Source organism: Balaenoptera physalus, assembly GCF_965194825.1.
Source record: "Balaenoptera physalus genome assembly, chromosome: 2".
Classification (NCBI taxonomy): Eukaryota; Metazoa; Chordata; class Mammalia; order Artiodactyla; family Balaenopteridae; genus Balaenoptera; species Balaenoptera physalus.
This window is the reverse complement of record NC_138883.1, coordinates 64,830,283-64,848,616: the sequence shown is the minus strand read 5'-3', so window position 1 is coordinate 64,848,616 and position 18,334 is coordinate 64,830,283. Positions and strand designations below refer to the sequence as shown.

The 18,334-nt window shown below is 44.8% G+C and overlaps 2 protein-coding genes across 13 annotated transcripts in view; one reads left to right on the top strand and one right to left on the bottom strand.

The window, feature by feature from the left end:
- Positions 1 to 16,574, top strand: part of NPAS3 (neuronal PAS domain protein 3) — an 858,029-nt gene extending 841,455 nt beyond the window's left edge. For 8 of the 12 annotated variants that reach the window (XM_082452090.1, XM_082452089.1, XM_082452084.1 and 5 more), the window contains 3 exons: positions 6,978 to 7,125; positions 10,540 to 10,664; positions 12,521 to 16,574. In XM_082452090.1, the coding sequence (XP_082308216.1) occupies positions 6,978 to 7,125; positions 10,540 to 10,664; positions 12,521 to 13,875 (1,628 nt within the window). In that variant the 3' untranslated portion in view covers positions 13,876 to 16,574. The remainder of the gene's footprint in view (positions 1 to 6,977; positions 7,126 to 10,539; positions 10,665 to 12,520) is intronic. The other 4 variants (XM_082452092.1, XM_082452091.1, XM_082452088.1 and 1 more) reach the window with 1 other exon arrangement.
- LOC309656113 (uncharacterized protein) overlaps positions 1 to 18,334 on the bottom strand; it is a 761,916-nt gene that overhangs the window by 168,719 nt on the left and 574,863 nt on the right. The window lies entirely within an intron of this gene.

Here is an 18,334-nt window from a genome sequence, read left to right as displayed (position 1 = left end):
CTCCCGTTCAAAGACAAAGAGAAGTAAATCCTTATTTTCAGAAGGAAGAAAACATTTCCAACAGTCTCCCACAGTAGAGAGACTTCCCCCTGAGTCTCGTTGTGCAGTGTTTCATCATATTCCAAACCTAAACCAATCCCCGGGAAGGGAGACAGAATTTCTGTGACCAGTTCAGACTCAGACAGGAGTTCAGGCCGGCGACAGATTTTGCTCACTTTGCTATCCCCCAGTGCCTGGCACAGAGAGGCACATTCAAAAAAATTATTTATTGAATGAGTGGATAAATCCACCATTTCCCTGATTTCCTAGTCATAAATCTTAATTCCATGTGCAAGAGTTCACTGTGTCTCTTTATATAACAAACCCCCACCAAAAAAGAAGGTTTGGAGGCTAAAAAATACTCTGTTCTTAACTATTTCAGATCAAGAAGGTCAGGACTAAACAGTACTGAAACTCCCTGACTGGACTGAAAACAGCTTTAAAAAGATCTGAGATCTCGGATGTCACTCGTGCCAACAATTACTTTGAGTCTTCCCGTCCTAGAACATGATCCCCTCAATGTTCAAAAGCCTTGGTCTCCAACTCAGCACGTTATCATCAAGAAAAGGGGAATTTATTTTTTAAACTTAACAAATTGATATGTTCTCAATCAATGGAAAGTTTTCTGCAGGATTCAATATTAACAGTTAATAAAAATCTGTCAATCGGCGGCGGTGATATAGGAAAAAACCTCTTCTGAGGTTATAAATCACACAGATAGCAATTCAAGCAGGGCCTGTCATTAGGATATTAGGGGGAAAATCTATAGATGATGTGTAGTCATTCGCAGACCATCCACGGGTCTTCTGTCCTTAAGCTCGTAACTCACATTAAGTATCAAATATCATTCCATTTGACCAAATATTGCTCAGCACGTAAATTTACAAAAAAACTAAACACCAATTTGTGGATGCCTGCTATTTAAGACATCTCGCTCACTAATTGCAAAATCTATAGGAAAGTCTGCACGGCATCAAAGCCTTGCTTGATCCTATGAGCAGTTCTAAATGAAAAACTGTCTCTATTGTACGTAAATAAAGCGCCAAATGCACAGTTCCTGGCTCTAATGCTGTTTCTCTTGTGGGTTTTGAAAATGACCTCTGTAAGCATCAAGAACTATAACTTTTTAGATAAGGAAACCTGTTCTTGTTTTAAGTCTATGTCAGGTTCATTCCCCTATAGCCCACAGTTTTCAAAAGCAGAGGAAAAAGTAATCCAGAATTTAAAAAAGAAAAAAAAAAAAAGTCCTGTTTCCAGAATGAAGTTCCCTGTCAGCCTGCCTTGGGCCTTAGGTGGAGAAGCAGAGATTAAAGAGTCAGTATTCTTTTTCATGTTTCATCTGCCAGTTTTGTGAATGTAGAAAGAAAAACCGGTAGCTACAGCTAAGCACCCAACTGTGGTATTAAGTAGAAAGTGTGATTCTAGCACACCACTCCCCTAACTTGCACGCTCTCCACATTAGTGAATTCAAAATTAATTTTTGAGTATCTAGCAGAAAGCCCCCCGCTCCCCATTCTCTGCAGCCATTGATGAAGGTAGCTCAAGGGGGGGGGTGAGCCGAGCAGCAGATGCACCCTCATATTGCCATGACGATAATGAAGCTCTTTGTTCAGCTGTGTGAATGTCAAGTGTGAAAATCTCCGATGATCTCACCATTTCCTATTTATTCTATACTTACCTGAATACACCAAGTATTGCAGCTTTTTAATGCATATGCAAACCTCTAAAATGTCCTTTTGTGAGACACTTTGCTAAAAGACCGCTTTTGAGATGTCTTCTTCATCTCCTCTTCAAACTGAATTAGACTGCTTCCTTCTTTTGAAGACACAAGTAACTCACTATTTAGAATCTTTGGCTTTGATTTTGTGGAACAGCCCAACAGGAAGAGACCATGTTCTCTTTTTTCCTCCATATTCCTGAAGGCAAACTTGGACTGATTTGTTTTGAGTTACTGACAGAGTTATGTTCCTGCCACAGACACAGGCTTCCTTTATGTCCTTTCAATCATCAGTCTATCTCTGTGGACAAAGTTTTCCTAAGGAACACTGAAATCCCTCTGTTGGTCACTGCGTGCAGAGCCATAGATGTGCACTGCAGCAAGAGCTCATCAGATTGGGGGGGCGGGGGTAGTTTTTCTCTACAGGGAGTACATTTCTTGTATGCCTGCCACTAAGCTCACACCAAGAGGCCAGGTGACTTTTTAAAAAGATAGTCCATCAATCTGAGCATCCAGTCTTTGGGGGGGGGGGGGTAAAGTGTGTATGTGATGTAAAAGGTCACGTGTTCTAACACATAAGCATTTTTCTTTGGATTGAACTGCATTTGCCACTCCCTTCACAGTTAGGGGTGGGTGGTATTTTGACACTTAAGAGACAAAAATGGTCAAATGAGCAGGGCTAGAATGGTTCCACCAGCAAGATGTAAGTCTCTCCTTGTCTCTAGTAGTTTCTTCTTCCAAATGCAGGGTCACTTCTGTCCTCTGAAGAGCACAGTCTGTAACTCAGAGGCACCTGTAGCTTGGAAGGTGGGGCAGTGCTGATGACAGCTTCTTGGTTTTCCCCAGAGCTGAGCAATAGCAACCAAAAGCAATCGGCTGCACCCTAGACTTCAGGGCTCAGAGGAGCAAGTTGTGGTGCGGTAGCAGAGGCGTCCACGGTTATACCTGGGACCATCCGAGACTGAAAGGGCATCTGGGAGAAACCCAGTCAGCCCCCCTGTGTCTTCATGTTTACCCTCTAAAACCTAAGAAAAGGCCATTTCAGTGTTCTGAGATCCTTAAATAAAAACTAATTCCTATCGCACAGTTTTAAAGACATCTTTCTAGAAACGTTATGATGGGATCATTGAATTCAGTGGGCACACATAGGCTGCTCTACCAAAAGGTTTGGACAGCAAAACGTAAACTTTGGGATAAACCAAAGAGAAGATGCCAGGTTATGTGTTAGAAGTACTCAGACCGTATCACCGTGTAAGACTAAAAATAAGATCCTCATAGATATTTCCTCTCTGTCTCGGTTTCCTCTCTTTATAGTTTGAGCGCTGTTATGAATGTTCTCCTGGGCTCATTGGTTTGATGAGGAACTATCTCTTTTCAAGGGACAATTAACTGGTTTTTAAGGACTTCCATACCAAGTAACTTACATCATGCTTATTTCTGTTTCTCTCCACAAAAGGGATTTTGTGAAATAGACTAACACAGACATTCTCTCATTTCTCTCCATTATTTAAAGCTAAAAACCCCCAAATAAAAACAGCAGCCCTGGATTAGAGAGTATCAAAAAAGTTTTTGTGTTTTGCAAGTTGTCTAATTTATTACAAACTAAAAATCTCTTTCAAACTGGCACCAAAGTGGCTTTTCTTCGTGAGCTGATTAGGACCACGTGAGCTCAGGAAAAGCTGTCCGATCCTGCCTCTGGCACAGCTGGAATGATCCAACTGATTTGCCAGTATGATTTTTTTTTTTTTTTTAAAGCAGGAAGCTTCATCCACAGATCATAAATTTATACTCTAGAGCCCCAAGCAAAAGTTATTCCGTGTTCATTTTAAAAGAAGCAAAATTCCATCGTGACCACTTTTATGGGTCCCTCCTGAAAAACAGACGCACCTGGGGTGATCTTTTGGTCAACATTTCATGCTACAGTAGGAGCTAACTCAGCGCCTTATCTGGAGTTATCTAGATTCCCACGGACACATGGGGGTGTCATTCAGAAAACACTGATCCTCAGGAAACAGTCATGATCCAAGACCATGCTGGAATGTCTACCTTTTCAGAATTCTGTTTGTCAGGCTGGCCCAGGGCAAATTAATGGATTAGGTTAAACTTGTCTTCTTGAGCTGACGGTGATGGGCCCCTGCATCTGCTCTATGGTGTGGACCGCGGTAAGTGAAGGCACTCAAGTAGCTCCTGACTCCCCAGGGAACCCCTCAGGGGTCCTTTTCTCCGCAGCTCTTTCACCACCACTTCATCACGTAAACTTGCCTGGCCTGCCTCTCTCTCACTGAGGTCTCCTCTCTTTGCTAGATGGCCCTTGGCCTGGGTGATAAATACTATTCGTGGAATCATGGGTCCTAATAACTTTGTATTTATCTTCTCAGGAAACACACATGCACCTAATCAGACCCAGCGTCATGCTGCCTTAACCCAAAAAGGTGACACACATCAATCTTTTAGCAAATGAGCCATTCTGCCCCTTCACAGCACATCCATGGGGCCCACTCCCAAGGCTGATGTTTTGCTGGTCATGCATTTCAGAAAGGAGATTTTGTTTGTTTCTCTGTTTCTTTGTTTGTAAGTAAGAGAAAGTATTATTAGGAACGGGAGGGTGTGGTGATCTTTATGCTGATTCTGCAAACTCTGATTTGACTTTATAATTTCTGTCTCACTTTGCCCCTTGCTACGCACTGTATTGTGGGGTCTTTTTTTTTTTTTTTTTTTTAATTGTGCCTGCTTTGGGTCAAATTCCAGTCCAAAAACCCAGCCAGGCTGGGCTGGTCTAGCCTACCATCTCAGTGTTTTCTTCATGTGACTCTATAAAAGGGGCTTCTTAATCTCTTTGCCTTTATTAAAAATACTAGAACCATTTGAAATTATCCCTTATTCCAGATACACAGCAGGTAGAATTATACGCCAACCACTGATTGGGATGCTGTAAGTATTTCTGTGAAAATAGTGGGCAGAATTTCATAACCCATCGTTCCTCTATTAATAGTTAACCAGGTTGAGAGGATTTGAATAAAAGCACATCTTGTTGCATGCAACAATGGTTTGACAGAAGTGCTATATGGCAGAGTCAGTATTTTACTGCTTTCAGCTTCACTACACAGTTTTGGAGCCGAGGAAGCCATGCATGCCGAATGGCAGAACTTACAATCGCCTACAAAAGCAGAGTACAGTCCTACCTGTGGAGCCTCACCACGAAGAGAAGGTGACAGTTCCGGGTTTTAAAAATACCCTAAACTGTAGAATAGTTTCTGAATAGAACTTGCCGCTCTTTGAAGCACTCATCAAAGCAAGGCTTTTTCAAGCAACTGTTAAGACCTAAGTATTAAATTTTACAACCATCCATTTCGTGTATTGTGAGACAAAAAAAGAGAGAATGGGAGAAAAGCGTTGAAGTTTATATGTTTATGGATAAAATATATGGAGGTTTGATTTTTGACCACTTTCAGAGCTAGGAAGAGTGGCTCAGACATGATGGGAAGAGCTTCTACAGCCTTAAACACAGCTCTTTTCCAAAGTGACTTCCCTTTACCCATCCACCCCCCCAAAAAAAAAAAATCAAAATGTACTTCATGAAACTATTGTATATGAAGCACTTATTAGCCATAATTAAATGGACAATATGAATTTACTACGTCTTTAGGACTCTGGCTTGTTCTGGTTTAGAGCAAGATGATTAATGCAAATACATATTACTTGAGATAACCATTTAGCAGCTAATTTAGCCAAATTTATTACAGCAGTTAGAGGTTTTTCATTTTAGCAGACGGAGACAAGGACGTGCCAAAAGTGGGCAGCGTGGACGAGTGCACACTGCCCTCTAGTGGCCGGCCAGCTGGCGCGCTGTTGGGGGGGGGTGTAGCCTCTGCAATTCGTATCCAAGCGATAACAGCGGGCTGTGCACGTTTCCGGCATCCTTTTAAACCCTTCCCATCCATAGCACTTTATTTCAGGGGCTGATTTACTGCACTCTTCCCCCTTTTACTAGCTCAAGCGTACCCAGATACAAATCAAATCCATTTCAACTTGGCAAGATTTTGGTTAAAGTATCATTTTTAACATCTGCATTTTAAAGCTCTCTTTCCGTGGATATTTAATGGCACCGTTTCACATTACTGATTGTTTTTACTTGTTCCTTCATTTGGGGCCATATTTCAGAGTCTGTGTGGAGCTGTCACTCTGTTTGGCTCTAGCCAAGTCAAACCTGTGCTTCCCTTAGGCCAGTGTTTCTCTCTGACTTGGTGAGGGAATGTATTTTGTTCCAACGTTCAGCAAATGTCTCACCAGAATCTCCCCTGCCTGACCCATGTAGATTTAGTTAATACTATAAATTCTGTTCGACAAGATCAAAAGGAACCGATACATAAGGACACGGGTTGATACTGCTCACGCTGAGGTGAAATGATCAAAGACAGAGGGGGAAAGCATCTTTGGAACCATTCAGATATCCAGAATCTCAAAGAGGGCTACCTTGAAGCTATGAATAAATCACATCCAAATTTGCCTTTGTTCCCATCTGACGTCAAACCCATTGACAATATCCACACCGCATTAGGTGTTCTGTGAGCCAAAAAGATTTGTAGTCCTGTTATCCTTCCTTTCACACCATGACTGCCCAAAATGGAGTAAAGTCTTGCTATAAACGCTAGTAACCCTAGCTCCGGAGCAGCTGCTCCACTGAATTGGTGATTCCATTTGTCCTACTAATGGCATTCTACATTAAGCATACAGAGGGGCACCCCTGGCTTGGTGCGGGACCTCCCCTTTCTTCTTTTTTTAAAAATTTATTTATTTTTGGCCGCGTTGGGTCTTCATTGTTGCCCGCGGGCTTTCTCTAGTTACGGCGAGCGGGGGCTACTCTTCGTTACGGTGTGTGGGCTTCTCATTGCGGTGGCTTCTCTTGTTGTGGAGCACGGGCTCTAAGTGCGCGGGCTTCAGTAGTTGTGGCACGCGGACTCAGTAGTTGTGGCTCACAGGCTCTAGAGCGTAGGCTCAGTAGTTGTGGTGCACAGGCTTAGTTGCTCCGCGGCATGTGGGATCTTCCCGGACCAGGGCTCGAACCCGTGTCCCCCGCATTGGCAGGCGGATTCTTAACCACTGCGCCACCAGGGAAGTCCGGGACCTCCCCTTTCTAAGCTTCAGATTTTGCAGAGATGATAACCATTTTGTCCCAGTCCTAACATGCAATGCCTTCTATTCTGTTTTGTTTTTTCACCAGTGCTGAATAAGGGCCAGTGTGTGACAAAGTACTATCGTTGGATGCAGAAGAATGGAGGATATATTTGGATACAGTCTAGTGCCACGATAGCTATTAACGCCAAGAACGCAAATGAGAAGAACATCATCTGGGTGAATTATCTTCTGAGGTATATTTTGGAATTCTTTTTCATTTCCATCTCAGTTATAAAACATGCAGCCCAATGGTAAATAGCTGGCATGTTGTATTATCTTTTGACAGTATCTGGTGTGGAATTATATGGAAATTCTGCTTTTCTTTCCACAAGAGTCAAAGAAATGGGAAAAGTTCAAAGCCATGTCAGTAGGGACTTCGAGGGCAGATTTGCGAAATGTTCAATAGTTCTTGGTCTGCCAACCTTGGGGCAGTTCTGCAGAGGTTGCTTTGGTTTCCCCACAAATGCTCGGGCCAGAAAAAGAACACAGACGTTTGCCTCCAGTGGAAGCATTCAAAACGCCTCTCCTTCTCCCCCACACGTTCTCATACGCATGCGCTCCAACCCTTGTGAAAATTATGAAAAGGGGATGCGGAGGAAGTGGCAGAGTTCATATTCCTCCTGTATCCCATCTCTTTGAAGTCCTCAGCATATTACGTAGGGTTGGATTCCCCAGACATTCAAGTTTTGGTAAGCAAAGGGAGTCGCTTTGCCAGAATTGAGACAATTTCAGTGTAAAAATGAAGGCAGTCTTCTTTTGCCTGCTCTGTGATCTCAGGCAAGGGTGACCGCTGTTTTAATGCATCCTCAAATTTATATCCATTAATGCAGCCAAGCTCAACAGCCTCCTGAATTCCAGTGTGCAACACCACTCCTCTCTCCGTCCTCATCTGCTTGCTGCCTGTGGATTCAGACTAGCACCAAAGTAACCAAGACGCATAGCCTGGGTGGTCTGCGTCTGGGGACAAGCTTTCTGGGAGGTTCTCCACCAATCCTGCCATGAAGCTATCCAAATGCTCAGCCTGGCGCCCTCCCACCATTGTCATTCTAGTCTTTGGCTTCTCTTGGCCTAAAGCCACCAGGCGGGGCCCACATGTGGTCTGAGGAGGAAAACTTCCAGTAGGTCTTATGAATGGAAGTTGTTGCCCTTTGACTGATAATCTAGACAGGGAGTACCGAATCCCATTTTTCTTTGAGAGAGAGATGCAGACAGCCGTGTCTCATCAGCAGGCTGACCCTTCAGAGTGTGTTCGCGTCCGCTGGTGACGATTTGAAGGCATGAATGTGCTTGCTCCCAATAGCATATCAATCAGACACTAATGATTATTGCGCTAGAGAGGGCTTTAATGTGCACCACTTAGAAGAGTCTTCATTCATCTACTTTCTTTTCCCTTTTTTGACCTCTTCTACTCTACATTAATTCTCTGTAAAGGTAAAAGTATGGGTATCGAAGGGGGCTTTCTCCAAAGCCTGCTTTTCATGCAAACTATCCCCTGTGTTTGTGATATGCTCAAGATGGGTTCTGCTATCAGGGAATTCTTTTACTTAGAGGTTTATGGAACAGTGGCTGTATGCAATGCAGAAGGTTATAAAAACTCACATGCCAAAGAGAAGACAGAATAAGGTATTGTGGCACTGACATTCACTGTGCCAAGGAGACCCATTATTATTAAAAATTAGACATTAGTAACAGGGACACCATAGACTGTAGGATGGCCGTCCCCCAGGCTGCTGGAGCCTAAGGCACTAAAGTAATCCCTATGGTTGTTCATCTCATTCAGGGAGACTTCTTCCCATCTGGATCTTTCTTACTGCCTCATCAGCCTCATGACTTCCTACTCTGCCCCCAAACAGAGGGAGTGAGGAGGGGTAAGGAGAGGTCAGCTGGTGCTACTTTGGAGCAACACTCTTGGTCTAGCCTAGGATCACATGGTACAAGCTCATGAGCCTTTGGTGCTCCTGGGCCACGTAATTCCATATGGAGAAGAAGGAAGCAGTTTGGGTACCAAAGACCAGCCTTCAGGCTCAAAGAGCATCAATCTCAGGCATGCCAGACGTGTTTCAGCTGACCTGAAGACTCACCCTGGGTTCAATAATAGAAGACTGTGAGTTGGGCGACAAGGGACTTGTGAACCCACATGGCATCTGGACCAAAGGAGACTGACATACATGAGCTTTAGCAGAGGAAGCTCCCCAGGTCTGTCACTCATCAGGATCACTTCTCCAGGCTGGAGGTCTAGGAAGAAAGGCCTTGGCCTGATAGCAACTATTGAAGTTGGCTTTTCTTTCCCACATTCCTGTCCTTTGTTCTTCCCCAAGCAGGATTTTCATGCTCCCTCTTCCTGGCCAGAATCCCTCACTTCTGGGCCCCATCCAGGCTTGCACTTCCCCGTTCTGAAATTACTGCGCCTCCAGTCTTCTTCCTGTACCCTCACAACACCTGGTAGAATTACAGAAACTGCGTAAGGGCTAAGGCTACCTTCCCAGCATCTGGCTCATCTGATCATCCAGAGAAAGCTCTGCTGCTGATGCTAATTCACACTAGGGAGTAAAGGCCTGATAATTCATCTTAGTGAATTAACCCCCCTGGGATATGTGCAGTTTTAGTGTAGTTACTGAAACAGTGACTCTTTGATACAGGAATTTCACTAGAAATTAGCTAGTGAGTCATAGAGACCTATGGAAGGTCTCTGGCTGACTGGCCACGATAGAAGGACAGAAGAGGCATTTTCCATTTGGAGGCAAGAGACTTTCCTAGTGCCTTCAGAGTATGCAGCTGGTACTGCTCATACGCTGGGCTGGCCTTGGAGTGGCGTTTCTAGAAGGTCGCTGACTGACCGAACACACACTCCCTTTTCCAGAGGAGGCTTGTTTCTGAATTAAAAATAGAACAAAAATTAAGCACTTTTGTGCAAATGGGGTTAGCTTCATTCTTTCACACTGGGACTCTCCCCACTGCAATCAGATTTCCAGCTAACAAGCCACAGGTGTACGCCCCACGAGCATATGAAAATGTGATTGTAATGGGTGTGTTGACAGATCAGTAGCCATAATCCACGCAGCCCAAGGTGCACCTGTGCATCTGTCAGATCGTTAGGTGCTGAGGGCTCTGCCCCCCAACTCCCCGCCCCCACTAGCCTTAGAGCCATCTGAACAGCTGAGAGCTCCATCAAGGACCCAAGACAAGGGTACTGAAGCAATGGACTCATTAGGAGCCCAGGAGAAGGCAGGGCACACTGGGAGGCAGGGGGATGAATTGTTGAGGGTGCGTCTCTTATCCTCCCTTACCCCAGGTGTGGTACTGGGAGGAATGTCAAGCAGCCCAGTTCCCTGGCCCCCAGTGGTACCTGATTATTTGAAAGCTTTTTGGTGGCTTTCATGTAGCATTTGGGTATTCAGTCATTGTGGCAAGGTGCACCTGTTCCCCAGCGCATGCAATCCAAGCTTCTGTAAAAGTCCCATGATGAGCTGAGAAATGATTTCATGTTTAGTCTTTCAAACTCTCTGAACTCCAAAAGTTTGGGGCAAGGAAGTGGGAAGAAGATGGTCAAAAGCAACCTATCCAGAATGGGTGTCTGCACTCCTGATGAACACCTCCCTCCTCCACAGCAACCCCGAGTACAAGGACACGCCAATGGACATCGCACAGCTTCCCCACCTGCCGGAGAAAACTTCGGAATCCTCAGAGACCTCCGACTCTGAGTCAGACTCTAAAGACACCTCAGGTATTACAGGTATTACGACTTCTCCGTGTTCTGCAGTTATGGCTTGCCTTTCCAAACCTGAGGGGTGGGCAACAGCCAAAGGAGTGTCATCTGAACGAAGCAACTGGTCAAAGTTTATATAGGGATATGTGTCACATCAAGTTATTACTGAGTCCTTCTCAACACATATATGTATATATACTTATATACCACTACAAACAGATGTAAACACTACATAAGTGTGTGCACATATATACAATACATACATTTATGTATGTGGTGTTATATAAATATATACATGCATCTAAATATGTATAAATATATAGATATATGCATGTTGTGGTATGTATTCATACACATAGGTATATTATGGTATATAAATATATATACACAAATATACAAAGAGATTGATTGATTTAGCCATCACTTAATGTCAGCCCTCCATACAGAAGAAGCCTGGCCCTAACCCCATAGCTAGCTCCAAACTCTTTACCAGAAGCAGACAGCAGGGCTATCTCTGTTGCTCCAAGACAGACCGTGACTTTGAGCCCCAAATATTCACATCCTCACCAAGCTGGGATTGAACCTCTAAAGTGGGATACTTAATGGCATCGGTAAATGACTCTTTCTGGGTGCCGTCTGTTACTCATTTTCTGAATCTATGCTGAACAAATCCATGCTTTCCCAGTCCTAGTTATTTTGGGAAGCAAACTTTGAGTAGTTCTTTGGAGCACAGGAAAGCTAATATAAAAATTGACTCTTCCTCCATTTCCCAGTCCCCTTCCACAGACACACATAGATGCAAGGGGCACATAACTCATAGAATTTACGGCTGCAAAAAATCCTAAGCCTCTCCTAACCCAACCTTTTCTGCTAAACAAATGAAGGCCAGAGTAGTTACATGATTTGCCCAAGGTGCTCTCCGAAAGCAGAGCCATAAAATCAGCATCATCCCTAAAGGTTCTGAGGTTCTATTACTGAGAAAATCTATCCTCCCTAAAATGTGCCAGATGACTAGGGCACACCGGCCACAAACCCCATCCTTAGGGGACATGCTCTTGCACCGTATTCCCTCTACTCCAGACACAGCTTCAGGGAGGCGGAAGCAGGTGAGGAGGATCTTGATTGATTTCCTGTAAATTGCACTCATTCGAGAAAGTTCTTCACTAGGGCAGAGTTCTAGAACAGACAATCTCTGCTCCTTATTTATATAGTATATAGCAGTGAACAAAAAAGACAAAAATTCCCTGCCCTGTGGAACTTATATTCCAGTTGGGGGAAGAGACAGAAGTAAATAAAAATAAAACATACAATGAATCAGATGGCGTTCAGTGCTCTAGAGAAAAATAACTTTAGGAATAGAGAGTATGGTTTTCAATAATGAGCAAATATTTACCAGGGGAAGGTGCAGACCTCTATGGAAAGTCACCTTGCAAATCATCATTTTTCTGTGTCACTACCACCTTATTCCCGGTTATTTACTCTGAGTCCGTGAGTATTTTCGCAGAACATCTCAAATGTTAACGTGCCTAAGAATCACCTGGGGATCCTGTTCAAATGAAGAATCTGATTTCAGTAGGTCTGGGTGGAAGCCTGGGATTCTGCATTTGTAGCAAGCCTCCAGGTGATGCCAATGCTGCGGGCGGGTCCGGGGACCGCACTTCTGAGTCAGGGTCCCTCTAATCTAGGTCCTCAAGAGAGGGAAAGCCCAGGCTTTAAGTAACCGAGGCAGTGGAGCAGCTCAGGATAAGGCAAGGCCCCCCCCCACCTCCGCCCTCCCCTCCCCCACCCCCGCAGGTGAGAGGTGGGTCTTGCCCCGCTAACCCGTTGTCTCCTGTGTCTCCTCTCCCCGCCCCCTACCCCCCGCGGCCGCCGGCCCCACGCAGAGGACAACGAGAACTCCAAGTCCGACGAGAAGGGGAACCAGTCCGAGAACAGCGAAGACCCGGAGCCCGACCGCAAGAAGTCGGGCAACACGTGCGACAACGACATGAACTGCAACGACGACGGCCACAGCTCCAGCAACCCGGACAGCCGCGACAGCGACGACAGCTTCGAGCACTCGGACTTTGAGAACCCCAAGGCGGCCGAGGACGGCGGCGGCTTCGGCGCGCTGGGCCCCATGCAGATCAAGGTCGAGCGCTACGTGGAGAGCGAGTCGGACCTGCGGCTGCAGAACTGCGAGTCGCTGTCGTCGGACAGCGCCAAGGACTCGGACAGCGCGGGCGAGGCGGGCGCGCAGGCCTCCAGCAAGCACCAGAAGCGCAGGAAGAGGCGGAAACGGCAGAAGGGCGGCAGCGCCAGCCGCCGGCGCCTGTCCAGCGCGTCGAGCCCCGGCGGCCTGGACGCGGGCCTGGTGGAGCCCCCGCGGCTGCTGTCCTCCCCCAACAGTGCCTCGGTGCTCAAGATCAAGACGGAGATCGCGGAACCCATCAACTTCGACAACGACAGCAGCATCTGGAACTACCCGCCCAACCGGGAGATCTCCCGGAACGAGTCGCCCTACAGCATGACCAAGCCCCCCAGCTCCGAGCACTTCCCGTCCCCGCCGGGCGGCGCAGGCGGCGGGGGGCTGCACGTGGCCATCCCCGACTCGGTCCTCACTCCGCCCGGTGCCGACGGCACGGCCGCCGCCCGCAAGACTCAGTTCGGCACCTCGGCCCCCGCGGCCTTGGCCCCCGTCGCCTCCGACCCGCTGTCGCCCCCGCTCTCGGCGTCCCCGCGGGACAAGCACCCCGGGGGCGGAAGCAGCGGCGGCGGCGGGAGCGGCCCCGGAGCGTCCAACTCCTTGCTGTACACTGGGGACCTGGAGGCGCTGCAGAGGTTGCAGGCGGGCAACGTCGTGCTGCCGCTGGTGCACAGGGTGACCGGGACCCTGGCGGCCACCAGCACGGCCGCGCAGAGGGTCTACACCACGGGCACCATCCGCTACGCGCCCGCCGAGGTGACCCTGGCCATGCAGGGCAACCTGCTGCCCAACGCGCACGCTGTTAACTTCGTGGACGTTAACAGCCCGGGCTTCGGCCTTGACCCCAAGACGCCCATGGAGATGCTCTACCACCACGTGCACCGGCTCAACATGTCGGGACCGTTTGGCGGCGCCGTGAGCGCGGCCAGCCTGACGCAGATGCCCGCCGGCAACGTGTTCACCACGGCCGAGGGACTCTTCTCCACGCTGCCCTTCCCCGTCTACAGCAACGGCATCCACGCGGCACAGACTCTGGAGCGCAAGGAGGACTGAGCACCGCCCAGCGCGGCCCGGGGCTCTGCCCGGAGGCATCGTCGGCGTTTTCGTTTAGACCTTTGATTCTAGCACTTTGAATTCGAGCAGGTCAGCATCTTCTCTCGCCACGACGGTCCCCGTTCCATCCCCTCTTTCTTTCACTGGACTCATTCTTTCCTGTAAAGATATGTTTATTTTTGGCCTTCAGAGGGTCAGACGACCAGTTGCCTGCCATTTTGTCTTCTTCCGAGATGTGTGTTGGGTTCTTTTGCTTTCCTTTGCATCTTTATTAAGATGTCTTTAATGTGTATATGCCTCTGCCATAGAATACTCAGTCTTGTGGTCAAGAGATTTCTCAAATGACAACCGTTGAGTTTTCTTCGTAAAGATCTTGATATGATCAAGATTGAAAGAGACAAGCATAAACAATGTGCCCTGTTTGACTAAGTCAAATGAAATGGGGTGGTGTTTTTGTTTTTGTTCCTAATTCCTTTGAAACTAGGGGGATAGTATTTTAGAATTTTATGCAGAATTTAATTCTCTTTTTATGGTTAAGATTTTAAGATTTTCTTACTTGCACATAAAAATAATTTGGGTTCTTAAACTTAATTTCTGGCCTGTGACTAGAATGTTTAAAAAAAAAAGTTGGACTAAATGTTAATTACTGAAACATTAACTTAATTTCTAAAACCATGGTGCTATCATTTATTAATCTGTAATGTCTTCATACAAAATGCAGCTCCTGGGCTGGGTTTTGAAAAAAATGTGTTCTGTCCTGGTCTGGAGTCCATTGCTGCAGTCTCCTTGGTTAGTTAAGACAAAGCCCTCATTAATGTTTGCTGCAGGACTTAAAATTTTTTACCTCCCAACTAACATAGCCTCACATTAAATTTAATGGGTCAGGAAAGCCCTTTTTAAAAGGGCTTTTGGAAAACTCAATCAAACTGATTTGAGGAGCAGTTTAGGTACATACTGCCTTTTGTTGAGCTTTCTTTCTTTCCTTTTCTCAGTCTAACTGAGGCTAATTTTTGCAACTTCAATAACACTTTGGAGTAAAAGAAGGAAAAAAATATTTAACGTTTTTGATTTTTTCATTTCTTGCTAAAAAAAAAAAAGGAAGGTTGTATTTTGGGGGACTGATTTGGTGGATTTTTTTTTTTCCCTTTGGTTCTTTTATTTCTAGGTTGGAACCAGTAAGGTTTAAAACTAAAGAATGGGTTAAAATAAGCTTCAAACAGATAACTGCAACTGAAAACTGCACATTAAGTTTAAAAAAGAAAAAAGAAAAAAAAAAAGAAAAAGAAAAAGAAAAAAATATCCTATTTTGTCTTTGTTGCCAGAAATCAGTGTAGTGTCAAACACTCCAAATGACTGTCAAGTATAAATTCTTCTTCCACTCCATTTTTGGCAGCTGTTTGTTAAGGCATCTAATAACAGATGTGAGAACTGTAACGTGTGCACTGTGTATGTGTCCTCGGCTGTCAGTCCATTGCAGTTTCAATGTGTGTTTCTATATGCAGTATATACTAAGCTAATGTAGTTGTTTTGTCCTTTGTCTTCTCTGTGCTCTATCTCTAGTACAGTCCCATTCCTGCAGTCCTAGTGAATCAGTGATTCTTGGGGGTTAGTGATTTTTGTGTGGTGGCCTTCCTCTGTAACGTCACCCTATGCTGCTTCTACTGTCTGTGAATCTTCCATTTCACTTTTTAAGATTTCTGCTGTTGCTTTGCTGGTGTATATTCTCCTGACCTCTCCCCCCCTTTCTCCCTCTCTCTCTCTCTCTCCCTCTCTCTCTCTCTCTCATCTCCCCTTTTTCCTGCCTCATCTCCCCCCCACCCCAACTTCTCCAAAATCTTTTTCATTCTCAGAGATAAAAAGACTCTTAACTAGCTCAAGGTTAATGGAGCCATTTTTCCCATAATGGAATTCTGGGTACGACTCTTTCTTCTGGAGTGCCACACAAAGCACTGAAGAATAATGCTCAGATATATGAAATAAATTGATGCCATATAGCCTCAGTTGTTAACATTCCCAGAGTCCCTTGTGTTCTACCTATAAGCGGTGGGTGCTTTGCTTTGGTTTCCTTCCAGGTTGGCTGACGGAGCAATATATAAAGCAACTTACCAGTGAGACAGAAAATTATTTCAAAGGTCAACCAACATTTTTTAAAAACAAAAGGGGAGCGGGGGGTATGGACTATAGAATTGTCGTATATATTTGTTTATGTGTGCAATGCTAATATAGTAACTCGGCTGTCCTTTGAATATCACTGTGTTGAGTGGATTCCTCCAGGCCCTTTGATTCCATGAGTTGGGCCCAAACCACTGTGGAATAGTGACAAGAAGTTTAATGCCACAAATTCTAATAGTGAGCACTTACTTGAAGGATTTGAGTAGGTTTAGGAAGTGAAGAAGGCCAATCACGAAATTTAAAGAGTAATTGTGGAAGCTCTACTCTAGCTATTGAACAATCAAAGGAACGCACCTATCAGCTACAGAGAACAGCTAGACAGCTGTTTTTTTTTTTCTTTTATAAATGTTTCTGTGTTGTGTCAAAATGATTTCTGGTGATTTAAACTAACAGATAATCACAGCTGCTGTCTAAATCCATAGTGTTAAAATTACAAAGTGAAAAAAAAAAATACTTCATTACCTGTGAAGACTGTGTCTGTGTTTTTAACTATTTCTTGTACAAATATATGAAAACTTTTATGAGGAGACTGGTGCCAAGTAGCTGAATAATGGGGAAAGGGATATTCTGTTCGTAAAAATCTTAGCAGTGTTACCAACTCTACAATATATATATAAAAAAATTAAAACATTACAAAGCGACAGCTATGGTACATTTGTTTTGTGTGAAGCTAACGGGACCTAACTTCCTGAGTGCCTGGCTTATTTTGAAACATTTTTTTTCATTGACCATTTATAATGCTGCAAATCAGAAATGTACATACTTCATTTACAACAGGGTTCTTTTTATACTTTTGTAGATTCTCATACATGTCACATACATGGTTGTCTTTATGTAACTTAATTTTTCATCTGCAGGTGCCATTTTCATAATAAACTTCTCTTGGATTTGTTACAATCTGGCATCATTTCTTTTACATGTAACCATCCTAACTAATGAATGCTGGTAGTATTTGTTTAAGCAGGTACCTTGGTCATTATTCTTGATTTAAACAAAAAGGAAAAAAATTTTTAAAGCATCCATATTTTTGCTAGTTTCGGACAAAATGCGTAGCTTGTATACCGATGAGGCTGACTGACAAGGCACAGATTAAGATGCTAATCCAAATACTACACCAAACGTGCAACCATCCTAGATTTTCAGCTACCCCAACTCATTGTCACATGAGCATTATTATGTACGTTATCAAAGCTGAACAACGGGCCTGCGACATTAACCACTATGGGAAGTGTGCATTTTTTCTTGATTAATGCCCAGTAAATGATGAGAGTTTTCATACATTAATCATTTAAAATGCACTCGATATTTTCATTTATTATGAGCTCTAATGTATAACCAACTGTTCCATTGCTTATATCTTCTCTTTATACTAAATATGTATTTTCTTTCTCCAGATGAGCCAAGTAAGTCATGATTGTGCTGTGTTATCGGGTAGGTCAGCATCCAGCCTGTTCCTTTTTGAGGCAGGTCAGCTGGCCAACTCCAAAACATAAACAAATAAAGAGGGAAAACTTCAGCTGCTCTCTCAAAGTTAAGGATACAGGTGGGTCACCTGTTAAGTCTGTGCTCTCCAGAAAATGAAGACATATGGATGGGTTGAGTGGAAAGAAAAGGCAAACACTTTGTCCAAAAGCTCCCAACTATAGTAAATATCATGTCCTACTTTAAGTCTTTGATGACATTTGCTAATTTGAGGGTACTTTTGGTTAATGGAGGATAGCTTCAGACTGGTGGATGTGGAAATGCAGTTATGGTTGTGGGGTCCTTGATCTCTCCACTAGACCCTTTATGGATCCCTGGAAATAAGTACTTAAAAATTAGAAATAGGAAGAGGGTGACTGAGAATACAGAACTGGATTCTCTCAACTACTTTGCCAAAATCTATCTTTCCTTTTTGCTCTTGAGAGTCAGAAGAATATAGTAGAGCAATATTGAGAAGCAAACAAATTGATGAAGCTGGAAACGCGGTCCTGAACAGATGACAGTGAGCGTTGAAGCCAGCTTACCCAAGGCACTCTGTCTGAAGGTGTTGATGGACCCGGCTGTTAGCCATGGCTTCCAGAGCTTTGCATGGGGGAGGGTCTACCAAGGCTGAGGGCTGACCCTCTGTTGGCTCGATGACAATGTTGGTTGGCCATAACACTTTAATTCTGGACACCCCTTCACCCTGTGATCTGGAGGTAGTAGCAGCTGGGAGTTGAGAAAGGAAAGCCAGACATGGTGATGGGTGAATTGAAATCCTCATGATATCTGGAGCTTCCGCAATGGAGGTGATAGAAATCCTCGA